At 35.7% G+C, this 15,049-nt stretch overlaps 1 protein-coding gene across 13 annotated transcripts in view; it reads left to right on the top strand.

Moving 5' to 3' along the window:
- Positions 1-2,321: 2,321 nt before the first annotated feature.
- Positions 2,322-15,049, top strand: part of LOC131075033 (glycerol-3-phosphate acyltransferase 9) — a 337,473-nt gene continuing 324,745 nt past the window's right edge. For 10 of the 13 annotated variants that reach the window (XR_009113163.2, XM_058011874.2, XM_058011882.2 and 7 more), the window contains exons 1-2: positions 2,322-2,806; positions 3,078-3,196. Coding sequence is in view for 12 of the 13 variants with exons in the window: in XM_058011874.2 (XP_057867857.2) it covers positions 3,090-3,196 (107 nt within the window). In the remaining variant the exon portion in view is untranslated. Of the gene's footprint in view, positions 2,964-3,065; positions 3,197-15,049 lie in introns of all 13 variants that reach the window. The other 3 variants (XM_058011834.2, XM_058011843.2, XM_058011850.2) reach the window with 3 other exon arrangements.

Raw genomic sequence — 15,049 nt, 5'->3', positions numbered from 1 at the left:
GTGAAGTGTCTCTCCACCACATGTTCTGGAACTTGAAGTATCCGCTACCACCTTGGGTTTCCACACCAATATCCATCTGCATAGGGTAGTGGTCTGAGATGCTATATGGTAGTGTTTTTGTTGTAATTTGTATTCCTTCCTTCATCCTATCCGGTCCAATCAGAAACCTATCCAAACGCTTTGAAATGTTGGAGAATCCCATCCTTCTATTGGTCCAAGTGAACCAACCATCCGAAGGTTTGCAGTCAACAACCTCTAGTCTCTAAACAAATTCCCTGAATCCCAACATATCCTTTGTAATTTTGTTTGTGCCTCCATTTTTTTCAGTAAGATCTAAGATTGCATTGAAGTCTCCACCCATTATTAATTTTTTATTGCCACTTGCAGAAACCAATTGGCAAATCTCTTCCCATAAGACCATTTTCTCCTGAGATTGTGTGGGCCCATATATATTCCATTGTTCGAAATCGATTTGTTTAGTTTTAGTGTGCACCAAACACGAAATCCAGTTATTGCCTCCTCTAAAACCTTCAACACCAACTGCGGTTGATTTCCATAGTATCCCTAATCCCCTAGCCCTGCCCAATGCCGTCTGGAAGAAACCAGACCAATTTCTGCAATAGCTTACAAATTTATCACCCTCTTCTACACTGCATTTCGTCTCCTGTAGCATTACAATATCACTTGCAATTTTACCCAGATGTCGCTTCAACATCCGGTGCTTGTCAGGAGCCATCAGGCCCCTAACATTCCATGTAGTGAATCTTCATTTCTTCCCAAGGGACCCCTTGACCCCCTTGGAAATTTTCCTTTTGAGAAAATCAGATACATTGAGGAAACCTTTCTCAACCGCCTCCTCTTCTCTCTTCAGTTTATTTGTTTTCCTTCCCCTGCCACATTTATTCCTTTCCATGTTTGCAGTCGCAGTTTGGCAAAATACTCCTTTTGGCCACAATACCTAATTCGTCATTGTCTGTCTCCGCTTCTGATTCCTCTTCATTCTTTGAACATACTTCGTTAGAGTCTCCTACCCCATTGTCCTACTGCTCATCATTCATTTCAACCCTCAAATCCCCTTGCTCATCCCGTGCAATCGAATTTTGGGATGGATCTTGGTTTTCTTCCTACAATTTGTTATGACCCAAACAAAGCAAATTTCCAAGATTTTCGGGTACATTCTTTTGTTTTGGCCGCCATTCCTTTTTTTCTTACTTTGGAACCTTGCGGTCAATTGTGGAATGGTTTCTCCTGCCGTAGTTCGAGCAATAAAACCTTTCTTCCTCTATTTCGACCGACTGGATCCAATACAATCCATGCGCTCTAAATTTGATATATGTGGGATTCTTCTGACCGCAACAAATTTTAGTCTAGCATAAATATAAGAATCTCCTTGAGTGATATCTGCATCCATGTCCATCAAGGTGCCGAGGGATCTGCCAATCTTTTCTAGTGCTTCTTCTGCCCAATATTCCATCGGAAGGTTGTTTAACCAAATTCAAACAGGTTTTTCATAGGGATCCGTATTAAGAGGGTTAAAATTCCTATGCCATCTTTGTATGTATAAAGGTTTAGAATCCATTGTCCAAAGGCCTCCCTCCAGGATCTTCCATCGCAAAAGTAACAATGAAGAAGCCTTTGGGGAGGAACTTGGTGATCTGGGGTGTGCGGCAAGTTTCTTCAATTCACCTGTTTATCTTCTTTTGATTCGACCTAGCCCCAATGAACCTACACATAATCGCCAAATCCTTGAGGAATTCAATATCTTCTTCAATTTCCTCGGTTACATCAATTGTCTGAAGATGTTCCCACTCATCGCCATTCAAAAAGCCAGGAATCCTATTGGCAGGTGCATTGCAAAACTTGCCCTCCCTATCTCCATCATGCGATTCAGATTTGTGCTCCTTATCGACCTGCGTTTTTTTGCTCTTGCCTTTTTTCGCTCCATTTTTCTTATTTTATATTGTACAATTAACTGATTACTAAAAGTTATTTTATTTATTCAAGAATTACCAGATTTTATTAGAAAGGTTATTTTATTTGCTATAATTAATTTATTGCATAATAGTTGTTTAATTTTTATTTAGAATTATTTTAGTTTTGAATTTTATTCACAATATTTATTTTTGTTTTTCATTTCAAATTATATTGACAATTATTTTATTTATCTAGTCTCATAACCAACAAAAAAATAAATAAAAAAAATAAATTATTATTATAAATAATAATAAATTAAGATTAATCAACCGTTTTGAAACCAGATTAGCCGCGGCCATATTTAAGAAGAAAGTATGCCACCTCTCCAAGATGGACGCCAGCCAAGGAATATGCGCCATTGAAATGATACATTAACAGTCGAGGACAACACTCAATGGCACAGGGGATTCCACATTCTGCATCACAGTCCTAAGGTGCAATGGGCAATTCGCAGCCCCATATACGACATCCGCTCCCTGTAAATTTATCAAATGGGAGTTTCATTGCTTACGCAGCGCAACCAAACACTACACAATCACTCCCTGCACAGCCCCTAAATCCTTTGCCATGTTCTGCGCCTCATTTCCAAAGTTCTGGGGGCGTTGTTGACCTTTCCACGCACTCTCATTTAAAATGGTTTCTCTATTGACCTTTACACGCACTCTCATTTAAAATGGTTTCTTTGTTGACCTTTCCACGCACTATCATTTTCAGCGCAAAAAACAGCGCAAAAGAATTGTGGTGGAAGGCAAAGTGTAATTGGAGCAAGGTCAGAGATTTTGTCACTCTGATAGAATCTCCGTGGAAGCAGCGCCAGCAAGGAACCATTCAGGTCTACCAATCTACTCATTTCATTCATAATCTACAGAGTAGGCTAAATCATTATATTTTTCTGGGAAATCTGGCGAGTGCTGTTGCTTGTAAGAGGTAACCAATCGTGTCATGTAAACTTTTGGACAACGATATACTGCTAACTTATATAAAGAACGGTAGCCATGTTTTGAAAGCCCTATGTTATTTTTGTTTGTTTCCAGTTCAATCACTTTTTTAGTGATCAAGTTTTACAAGGAAGTCTCTAAGAGGGTTTTCAGTTCTTAATGCAGTGACTTTGAAGAATGAAGTCGTCCAAGTCAGAAATTGATTTGGATCATCCCAATGTGGAAGAGTATCTGGCAGAATCACGTTTGGACGGGTCTTTGGGGCCGGACAAGAAGCTTCTACTGTATCCTGCATTTTTATGTTTGTCAATACTTTTTGTTTCTTATATTTTCAGCGTGCAGTCAATATTTTAACGATTCCGATGCATCCTTGGAGGTATATACAACGATCCAAAGTTATTCCATTTAAATCAATGTTTAAAAACCCTAATTACAAGACATTCAAAATTGTTTGTTGTTCCAACACACACATATACAAATTTTCAGTCCAGAATTCATTATGTATTTATAGTTAAGCCACGTAAAATTGTTGTGCTACTACAACTAATGCATGACCTGTTTATTTACAAAGAGCAATATGATTCCCTTTCCCAAAGAAGCACAAAATAATCGTGGAAAAATACATGAGATTGAATAACGATAACTGAAAATCTGCAATTTTTTTAGCCAATGCTGTACATGAAAATACTGAATAACAGCTCATGGGCCAAGCTCAGGTCATTCCCCTTACCAGTTGAGTTCCGTTGCACAAATCAATCTTTCATTTGTTTCATAATTGCTTCCTACAGGTGGTATACTTGAACATGCCTGCAAGTGATTACTCTTTATATACAACTTACAACTTTTGAGGTTATAAATTTATATTTGAATGAGGTCTCCAATGGGCCAGCACCTGTCAAATGAGAAAGATTACAGTCAGCTCATGACCAGAATTAGCTAGAGCAGTGTATGCTCACTTACAATAAAAAACTAGGATTTCTCTTGAGTGGAGTGGCCAAAATGTATCTAGGAGGATTGCAGCCAAACCCTAAACTTCTGCACTAGTAACCAGACCGGAAAGGAATATAAGTATGTGTTGGTTAAAAATTTTGTACACTTGGGGAAATATACAAAATTGTGGCTTCAACTAGAGTGTGTGAGTAAAACTCTCCTAATTAAGGGAAGGCTCCAAACTCTCCTAATTAAGGGAAGGCTTCCCCTATCTATATCTAATACTAAAACTAAAGTTGGATGAAACAATAGCCTTTCTTTTCTTTTCAAAAAAGATAATATCCTTTTCTCTTCACATAAAAGCGATAGCAATTTATGGTAAAAAAGTAGTAACATCTTTTAAAATAAATGAGAGAAAGGAAATGAAGTTTTTTGAAAGTTCAAAGACTCTTGTCACTTCCTTCGGGACGGAACAATAATATCAAACTCAAAGTCTTGAATATGTGAAGTCCTATCTACCCTTTTCTATACTAATGATATTTCAGAACAAATTATATCAACACAAAGGTTGAGATATCTTATTCTTTTTACACAACACAGTAAGAACTAGTAAGAGTTCAAAGACTCACAACTATTTCTTACTAAATCTACTTCTAAACTCACTTAAGAACAAGTGCAAGCTCAAAGTCTTACAACTTTCAAAAAAATATTTACTCTAATCTATATTAACTTCCAATACTTGCAGCTTAAAGATTGCAAATCAAATTCGATTAAGCTCTTTATGAAACACTTGCAAGAAAGATAATATGGAACACAAACTCAAGAATGTAGCACGAAGACTCAAAACTTGAGCAATCTTCTTCTATTCCTTTGAATTATTAAATTCACACATAAAGCTCAAAGACTTCTTTGCTGCAAATTTGACAGGGTTTTTGTTTGTTTTCCAAAAGATAAAAATTACAATAGCCCCCCTCCAATAATTATAGGAGAGGAGCCTTGAGAAAAAGGTGGGAGGATCTTAACTAACTTGAGAAATTCTCTCAACCACCATGACTTATTCCAACTACAGTCCTAATTAAGCTCAACTTGTAGTTGCTTTACATGTAATTACAAAAGTGCAAGTGATGAGTTAACTTGCAATTACAAAGTTATTTTTTTCATTTAACTAATCAAAACAAAATTACAAATGCATAATTAAAACTATTCTACGTGTCCAAAGACACAATTTCAACTGCATCATTCTTTGTCTATGATGATCTTCATGTCGCTTCAGGATGCTAGAACTTGAAGTATTCTGGATTGGTAAAGACATCTTGAACTGGAACGGGATCTTGCATCCTTATCTTCTTGCTTGGGGTAGTACTAGCTTTTGAAGAGGGAAAGGGCTGCCTTCCTCTTTTCATGTCATCACCATCTTTGTCTTGGAAGCATTTTATGCTCTCAACAATGAATCGTTGTTGTATCTTTTCTTTGTATCATCCTCCAATTTTGAAATCTACTTGCAAAATAAGGCCCATGCCTTAATCTATTGATTTGGTAGGTCGTGTGTGCAAACCAGACTGACAAGGGAAGGGATAAATTGATGCAAAAATGGGCCCACAAGTGAATTTCGGGTTTTGGAAGGTGCATTACATGTGTGGGAAAGACAAGAGCATTAACTTGCAATTGCGGGGAACAAACATGCAACTTCATATGCGTAATGGGTAAACACAAGTTTGCACTTGTAATTGGACCTTTAAAACTCATTTTCAAGTGTTTTTTGAGTGCATTTTGGACCAATTTCGGGTTTTGGATGGCTGACTGCAAGTGAAGACTTTAAATGGGAAAAATGAATGAAGGTGTGAAATGAGTGGATGAAATGGTGGGAATGGTATGTACGGATGATGGAAATGAATATGAGTGAAAATGAAAAGATTTTGGGAAGATCATCTTTATGAAAATGGGAAGAACTTTCAACATGTAATCTGGTTCTAAAAACCCAATTTTGAAAGGATGAATATTTTCCAATTTTGAAACTTGGAGTTTCACCAAAAGATGGTTAAGATTTTCCAACCAAAGGGGAAGATCAACTATTTTCATCTTACATGCAATCGGGTTTTTAAATCTCAAATGAGAGTAAAGAGGGAAAATGGGGAAAGACAATGCAATTCACAATTGCCTTGCAAACTTGGAACAAAGGAGAAAATCTCTCACAAAACCAATTTTAGACAAAAACTAACAAAACTAACATATATACAAATTGGCCAAGGAAATCAAAACAAACCAAAAACAAGAAATGAAAACAAAGAAGAAAGGAAAATAACATACTTTGATCAATCAAAACATCCTCCAAGAAGCAAGAATTCTAGAAAGAAGAGAGGAAAACTCTTAAATAGATACAAGGAGGAGATTCAAGTCTTAGCCACATTTTTCCAAAATACCATGTGTAGCAAAAACAACTATCAAAATGGCATAATAAATGGTCAAATCTCCATCCAAACCCCACGCCTAGGTGAAGGAAGAAAAAAACGACTTAGGAAAGAATGGATTCGTGGCAAATCGTGGCATTTCTCAAACACGTTTTTGCTGTTAAAACATCATAAAACTAGCCACAATGTCTTCCAAATGGCGTGAAGAGAGTTTCAAAATGCATGAAAATAGGCATGAAATCAAAACGCCTTCCTCCTTGAATTTCTCCATAAAAATCGTTGGAAACCTTCAACAAATCCTCCAATATTGCTGGTTGGGTTTTTGGGAAAGAACAACAAGTTTAAAATTGCAAAGAACACATGAAATCGGGTTTCTGAAACCCATTTGCAAGTTTAAAAATGTTCACTTTTCATGCATAAAGGCAAAATTGGGTTTGTGAGAGTAAGCAACAAGTTTAAAATACTTGTAATAGGGAAATAAAAAAATTCCTTTTACAAGTCACAAAAACAACCTAAAAATAAAACTTGTAATAGGGAAATAAAATCCCTATTACAACTTAAAGTGACTTTATAAAACTTGTAATGGAGGAGAAAAACCCCTACCATAACTTAAAATCACTTAAGTGAAACTTTTTAAAAGAATTACAAGTTTTATTTAAGCTTTATAATTTAAAGTTCATTTGTAATATGTCCAAAAAGTTCCTACAATGACTTAAAAGACAAAAAAAACAAGGGGGAAATAAAAAGTAAGTTACAAGTTCTATTTTTCATAAAGTGCACTTGTAATTAACTAAAAATTTCCCTACAACACTAAAACAAAGGAAAAACATAAAACTTGAAACTTAAGGAAAATTTCCCACCCGCAGTTAGGAAAAAAAACCCCAAAATTGAAGGAAAAATATAGCAAACGGACCCAAAATGCGATGAAATTTGAAACGTGGTTTAAGGATGGACTAAGGATTATTTCAGTCCTGGGATAAGGCAAAATTCTGCATCGGGAAGCATGCCATAGAGTAAAATTTTCATTTTTTGACAATTTTTTTTATGTGATAGTCCATCGTTTTAGAAAACAAAAATGAGGACAACAGTATGGACTGATATACAAATGCTAAGTTTGAGCAATTTGAAAGTATATGTTCTAAGAGAAGAGAAAGCCAAACAAAAATCGTCAAGGGCATTTTTAAAGTCTATATAGACAAAAGCTACATGTTAAACTATTCACTGAAGCCAAAAGATATAAAAAGATGACTGCAGGCCTGAAATACAGATTAATATGCTAATATATGGCAAGTACAAAGTCCAGTGTTGCTCCCCAAAAATTATTCCCTTTGGAGTTTTCACTGCATCTCATCTTATTGTTGATGTGCTCATATGCCAGCTATTTCATTTAAGCTTACTTAGATAGTTACTTTACCTCAATTTAGGAATATTAGTCATTTTGAGTAATTAGGAAATTAGAAAAAGTAAGTTGTTATGTAGGACAGTCAGAATGAAGGATGATGTAATGGCCAATAGTAGAATTATTTTTAAGATTAACTTAAAATTATATAAATTAGGGCTTCCTTCAGAAATTACATGGTAGATGAGAGAGAGAATGCCCATGTGAGTGTGAGGAGATATTTTATCAGATAATCTCTATGAGTGGGGCTTATTCAAGAGCTTATGGGAGGAGCGTACTAATATAATATTATAATGGTGTTTTTCTTATCTCTTGAATACAAATTAAAAGCAGTTGGTTTGTGTTTCTGTTTTTCTTATTTTTTATAATGATATATTACTGGGCCCTTTTTTAAGTACGGTAAGTTCATTTACTTTAGGGCATGGCATGAAATTTCATGTTGCTCCCTTCTTTCCAATACTTATTCCTTACTGTTCTTGGTATTCTTATCAGGAACTATCATGTTTACATTTGTATATCCCATAGTTCCTCCCATGCAAAGTTATTCTTTGCTGCTATACATTGCTAAAATTGATCTTGTAGTCACCCAAGATTTATCATGTGGATTATATTGTTGCTATGAACCAAATCAATAAGGTAAAGCTTAATGTCCATAACAGTGATTGGCTTACCCCATCTGTTATGGCTTACCCCATCTGTTATGTAAGCCGGTCTTTAAATTTGACAATGTGAGTGCAGTAGGATCATATGTGTTGATGCTACCTACAATGCTTTGGGGCCTCGTTATACACAATACTCTCTTAACATTGGTTTAAGCTTAAGCATGCATTAGCCTCTGAAATTTGGGATTTGGGATTGGGATGGGCTGACTTAAATGCTTGTTGAGAGATGTGTTGTAGGTCATTGTCGTTACTTAGTCTTCAATTTGTCCCTAGATGAACCCCCAAATGTTCTCATTTTACCCCTCGTAGAGATCTTGAGCGGACTCCTTAGAACAGACTAGAAGCTTTTTTAAGGCCAAAATTTATTGAGATCATGATGGGCATTTTGCCTTTTTCAACCAACATCATTGGTCATAGATCTTTTTAAAGATCAGAATTTGTTGAGATGGTGATGTGCTTTTTTCTTGTCCGGTCAACATCATTGATCATGGATTGTAATGTTTAAACTTTAAAACATGCACTTTTCTTGTCCATGAATAGTGATGTTTAGAATACATTTTAAACATGATGTTTTCTATTTTGGAAATGTGTTTTTAGGGTTAAGACCAAAGGTAGACCAAGTTTCTGGGTAATGATGGGGAGACATGTTTCAGGGACAGATTTTTTTCACAGCCATTTTAGGGGAATAAAAAAAATGATAAAGGGGACAACTATCAAAAAATTAGAATTAAAAAAAATGCAAGGAACTTTAAAATACTCATATGAAAAAGATTGATAAGGCATTTATTATATACATTATAGATCTTTAATGCATAACATTAGGTTTAAGACCAATGTTACAAGAAGTTTCTGGGACAGGGACATGGGGACATGTTTCAAGGACAGTTTTTTGCAGCCATTTTAGGGGATGGTAGTGCACAACATAGGGGCCAACCATTAAAAATTAGGATTTTTTTTTTTCAAGTATAAGGAAATTTCAAATATTCTTATGATAACATTGATAAGACATTTACCATATGCATTATACATCTATAATATGCAACTTTTGGAATTGAATTGAGAGTTTACATGAGTCTCACACAAATTAACAAAACTTAATTGTTTTCATAATTTATTGTCAATGTGCATATATGATGTATCAAATATCGTATTAAATTAAAAAATATAACAAAATGCCCAAAGGTTGTAAGTTTCAACTACAAATCGACAAAAACCTAAAAAATATGTTGCTTCCATCCACATTTACCAACACTAAATGCCCGAAGGTTGCAAGTTTCAACTACAAATCGACAAAAACAGAATTTACAAAAGCAAAATTTATTAATCTGCTCTGCTTATGCTCACATATACACATCTGCCTTTAGGGGATATTGATTGTTGGCATTCTACACTCTTATGAGAATAGTTGATGTTGTCATTGATGGCAACCAATTGGCAATCATCTGTCAACCCACCGGCAGTTACCGGCACCGGCAATAGAATTCTACATACACCGGTAGGTACTTCACCGACAACGGCAATAATGCATACCGACACTCAAGCCGACATGGAATAAACTTTTGTTTATTGTTTTATATTGTAATTATCTTTTGTAAAAGACGATATGGCATATTGTAAAAGACTCATATATATGTATGAGATCTTATAGGTCATTTGGATAGAGATGAGATATGAGAGAGAGAGAATATAGATAATATTTTGTATAAGGTGATATAGTTGACAGCGAAGGTTTTGGTTATAGACTGAGCTTAAACCGGCACTGAATGAACATGCTGCCATCAATGTTTCAACTAGGAAGTTCTGAATGAAGTTTTTACTGTCTGTATTTTTGAGGATCAAGTGCATGCTACTAGCTGTACACAGCAATTAACAAGTTGTCATCTAACTTCCTCCCTTTCATTCCTTTCTTCACACATTGTCGAGTTTTATTTGAGGATTTACTTGACAGGAAACTTACAAAAAGAGATTACAAGATTGAGTTATATAGGGGTACTAACATTGGCTATTTCTGGGAACCATGGAACAAACTTGAGCCATAGCAGAATTTTAGAATTGAAAAAAAAAACTAATGCCTAATCCACTGGACAAACACATTATGCTAATAGGAAAAACATTGCAACATCACAATCATAGGAAAAACACATTATGCTAACTGGACAAACATTATCATTGCAACATCACAATCATAGTACAAAAAAGGAAAACACAACATATAACAAAAAGAGAAGACCTTGCAACCTTAAGAGTTGAAATGTATTAGAAATTGCTTTCTACAAGGCAAGGGTAGATAGGTACAATCTAGAGGAGAAAGTTGGTATTTGTTATCTCCACAAATGTGTTGGATTTTGAAAGGACCAAGCCATAATGAATCAAAACTTTCATGCATTCCTTTGGACTCAAGACACTTAACCCATAGCAGAACTTGATCTCCAATAGTGAAATCCCTTGTTGAGCCTTTTTATCAAAAACATTCTTCACATGTGTTTGATGCTTTGTGATCTTGTCAACTGTTTCTATTCTTTCTTTTTCAAGCTTGGGAAGGTAAATAATTTGTTTCTCAATTGGATTTTCAAATTGGCTAATCCTCAATAGTTGAAGCTAGTTGTAGTGTTGACAATTTGAGAGTGACAGAATATTACCTCCAACCCATGCAGGTTAGAAAAATGAGAAGTCCCAATTGCTTTCTTCAGCATGATTTTGTTAGCCCATAGAGCATTAAATAATTTTGTTTCCTATGTATTTTGATTCTCTTCCATCAACTTGTGTATGATACTGACAATTATCTTATTTGAAGATTTTGCCTGTTTGTTTTCTTGTGTATTGTAATTTAAAGAGTGAGGTAGGAATATAGCAAATTCATAACAAAAATTGAGAATCTCCTCCAATGAAAACTTGATGCATTATTGGTGACTATTTTCTTTGGCACTTTGAAGTGAGACAAGTTATTCTCTTTGGCCTTTACCAACTTAAGTAAAATAATCTGGTGTGGTAAGCATGTAAACATGGCCTTTACTTGAATTTCAATTTATTGGCCCCACAAAATCAATATCCCACCACTAAAATGAAGCACGAGGAAGTAGATGTGTCTTGTGCTAATTTTTGGTTCTACAACCTTCCTTTCAATGTGGCGAGAAGCCTTTGTTGGGCTTATCTAGATGCCTTCATAATTGCAGGGAAAGGGTATAGGATGCCTACCCCATATGACATAAATGGGTTGTTGCTCCAGAAGGTAGTGACAAGAAAAATCAACTATGGAAGAGCAAAGGAGGTAGTGGCTTAAGTATGGATGCACCGTATTACCAAATTGGTGGACAGAAGGAATCACATTTGTCAAATTTCTAATGAGTATGGTTAGTGGTGTTTTCCAAGTCCAAAAAATGCAAAACATCTGAGTATAATGTTGGATGAGATTGTTTTAGATGAGGGCATAGTAAATATGCTGAAGGTTGTACCAAATTGCTCCAGAAGGTAGTGACAAGAAAAAACAACAATGGAAGAGAAAAGGAGGTAGTGGCTTAAGTATGGATGCACCATATTACCAAATTGGTGGACAGAAGGAATCACATTTGTCAAATTTCTAATGAGTATGGTTAGGTGGTGTTTTCCAAGTCCAAAAAATGCAAAAAAATTGAGTACAATGTTGGATGAGATTGTTTTAGATGAGGGCATAGTAAATATGCTGAAAGATCCCTGATGGATCTCTTTTACCAATCTGTTGTAATTTTTATTTATTTAAATTGATTTTTCCTGCTTATTAATATTTTCTTTCAGAAATAGATAGAAGTTGCAGAAGGGTTGAATTCTTTTTGTATTTTGATGATTTTTCAACAAGTAAATAATGAAGTACAAGTACATGAACAAAGTACTGAAAATGAAGTTCATATACAGCCAAAACAAATTCGATTCAAGGCAGATTTCTGAATATAAAATCAAATATTTGACCAGATGAAGATTTCCAATAATTAAAGGAAGATTACAATCAGGAATAATTCCAATCTGGATACTGAAAGAGTAACATAACCAGGAATGAAGCTGTGGCAAGATTCCAGCCCTCCAAGTGTTGCATGTGGGAAGGAAAGTGGCTGCCAGGTACAGCCGTACGGCTGCCAAGTACACCCAACTGGTTAGAAACCCCAAACCCCACGCTTAACTCTGTCAGAATTGCTGAACCTCCAGAAAGAATGTCCTACAATCTCCAAGATGCTAATAGCTGCAAACAAATCCAAACCATTGTATTGGGGGCTACGTCCCAAATAGGCAAGGCATTGGGGTTGGCGTCCCAGATGCTGAAAAGCTCTTCCAGAGCCAAATCTCAAATCCAAGATGTAAAATGTGTAAAAGATAATAAGAATTAGGTCTCAACTTCCTTATAACACCTTCCCACTTAGCTCGAACCCTAAAAGTGACTCAATGGGGCGTTTAGGGTTAAAATGTTATATTTCTCATTTTAAGTTGTCAAGTGCATAGAAAATGACCTTTTTTCAAATATAAAGAAATCCGTTCACCGAAAGGATCTGAGTCAAAAGAGAAATATTTAGAAAAGTCCAAGACCTTTCCAACGAGCTATTACACCAAGGGATACGCATCCAGATGAGGCCAAAAACCCCTTATTATTCCAAAATGGCTATAAACATAGCCTTATCTAAATAATTAAACGCTAACTTAGGAAATATTTAAATATATTAAAAATATATCCCAAATAGCTGTAGAAGGCTCAAATGACTCCAAAAGCCTGAAACGGAACCTGCCACCTATCTGTGACTGAAGTCGGAAATCATGGATCAACTGGTAGTCTCATCCCTAAAATCTAGGGATGCTCCTAGAAACTAGGAAACACACCCAAATCTCCTGAAACTGAAACCATCTAAAAGGTCATGAATAACCTCATGATTGGCAACTCTCATGACCTCCTAAAATATAGGGATACCCCCTAAAATCTAGGAACTGCTCCAAACTGGCTCCAAACTGCCTATAAAGCCAAAATCCAATCACTATATGCACTAAATGAGTCCCAATCAACCTCTGCTAGCCTACGAGACTCCAATGATAGGCCAACTCCTCTGTTTCTGATGTCCACTCTAGAAAGGGGACATGACATATGCTGAAGGTTGTACCAAATAATGTAGAAGTATATGTGGTAGTAAGGAGATTGTTTGAGGAGAGAAATCCAAGACTGTTTTTGGAGTCTCTGTGGTAGCCATCGTCTTGACCTTCTCTTGGAGGACATAGACAAACTTGATTGGGTGGGATCCATGGTGGAAGATGGTAGGGAAACCACCAAATGCATGTGTAGTCACCTTTGGGTTCTTAGCTTGATGAGAGATAATACCTAAAGGGAAAAACTTCAACATGTCACAGTGTTGGTAGTTGTTCTCCATCAGCAGGGTGAATGCATCAAATATAATGCAGCAATCACATTTATTTTCACTTTCACTTTTCTTATTTTTAGCTGGGCATAGTTCTTCTGTCTTTTAGATTGACAACACTTGTTTTACTTATATTATATTGAATTCTATTTTTTTTGAGAAGTTGCTGTTCTTATTCTTAAACAAGTCTGTTTTCTGCTTTAGTTTTATAAAGTTGTCATATTCCCGTGTACACAGCAGGCAATGATTAGAAACATTAAACAATACATGTACATATATATATATATATATATATATATATAAATTATTTTTACCACTTAAAATACATTTTATCTTAACTAGTAATGAAAGGATGCGTCCATTCCCAAGCCACCTTCGGAATAGACACCATGTTTCAAAGGGAATTCTGTGGTTTCAAAGAGGTATAAAACCGCACCCCAAGGAAACACAAGAGAGGGGGTGACAAGGAGAGAAGGACAAGGAGAAGCATCCAACAGGTAACTTCGTTACTCAGTAATAATATTTATTTCAGTTTTCATAATTTATGATGCCTAGACAACCATGAGGATTGCCTTGGGAATGCATTAGTCAGCAGACGATGTAAAAGGGCTAGTCGCTGGTTCTTCCCAGCGATGAAGAACCAGCGCCTAGTAAGCATTCCTTCCCATCACCAGTAGGCTGGTACGTCCCCAGGCCAATCCGCTTAAATGTCAAAATGTTGAAGTATGTTTTGTGCAAGTTGTATTAAATCTGTTTTCATTCCTCATATAACAGTAATTAATATAATTTAACTAGACCCAAATTAATTGCTAAATCGGTTCCATGCCTAAAAATGTCTTACCAAATGAACTAAGCACATCTGTAATGTACAAAAGGGTAAAATGAACTTAATCTTCACGCTAGATAGGTAACCTGCAATATCAGGTTTAGAATGCTGCATTAAAATACACTTTAGTGATAGATAAAAGAATAAAAATAATTCATTCATTCTCAAACACAACTAATATGTAGAGAAAAGGAATACTAATTAATGATAGTCATGTTTTTGCAACTAGGCACAAATATAATGAATTAATCCCTACAAATTTATATATAATGGATAAATGTTAACCAACTAATATAATCATGAATCTATGTTTTATGTATGCATTTGTTATCTTCCTGATATCCTTTGTTTGTTAGTACATTCAAGATAATGAGTGCAAGCCAGGGGTATGCTGGGCCCATCCTCAGGTGGCCCTATTAGCCCTAAGAGATGGGATGGGTTTGGATGGGTAGCCCAGCCAACTTGGAAAATCCTCAAAATCTAGAATGGGTCGTGTATGTATTTTGTGCTGCAATAATTATGCCACCGATCTAATATTACTGCTAA

This window comes from Cryptomeria japonica, chromosome 11 (assembly GCF_030272615.1).
Source record: "Cryptomeria japonica chromosome 11, Sugi_1.0, whole genome shotgun sequence".
NCBI classification, from domain to species: Eukaryota; Viridiplantae; Streptophyta; class Pinopsida; order Cupressales; family Cupressaceae; genus Cryptomeria; species Cryptomeria japonica.
This window is presented reverse-complemented; position numbering and strand designations above follow the sequence as displayed.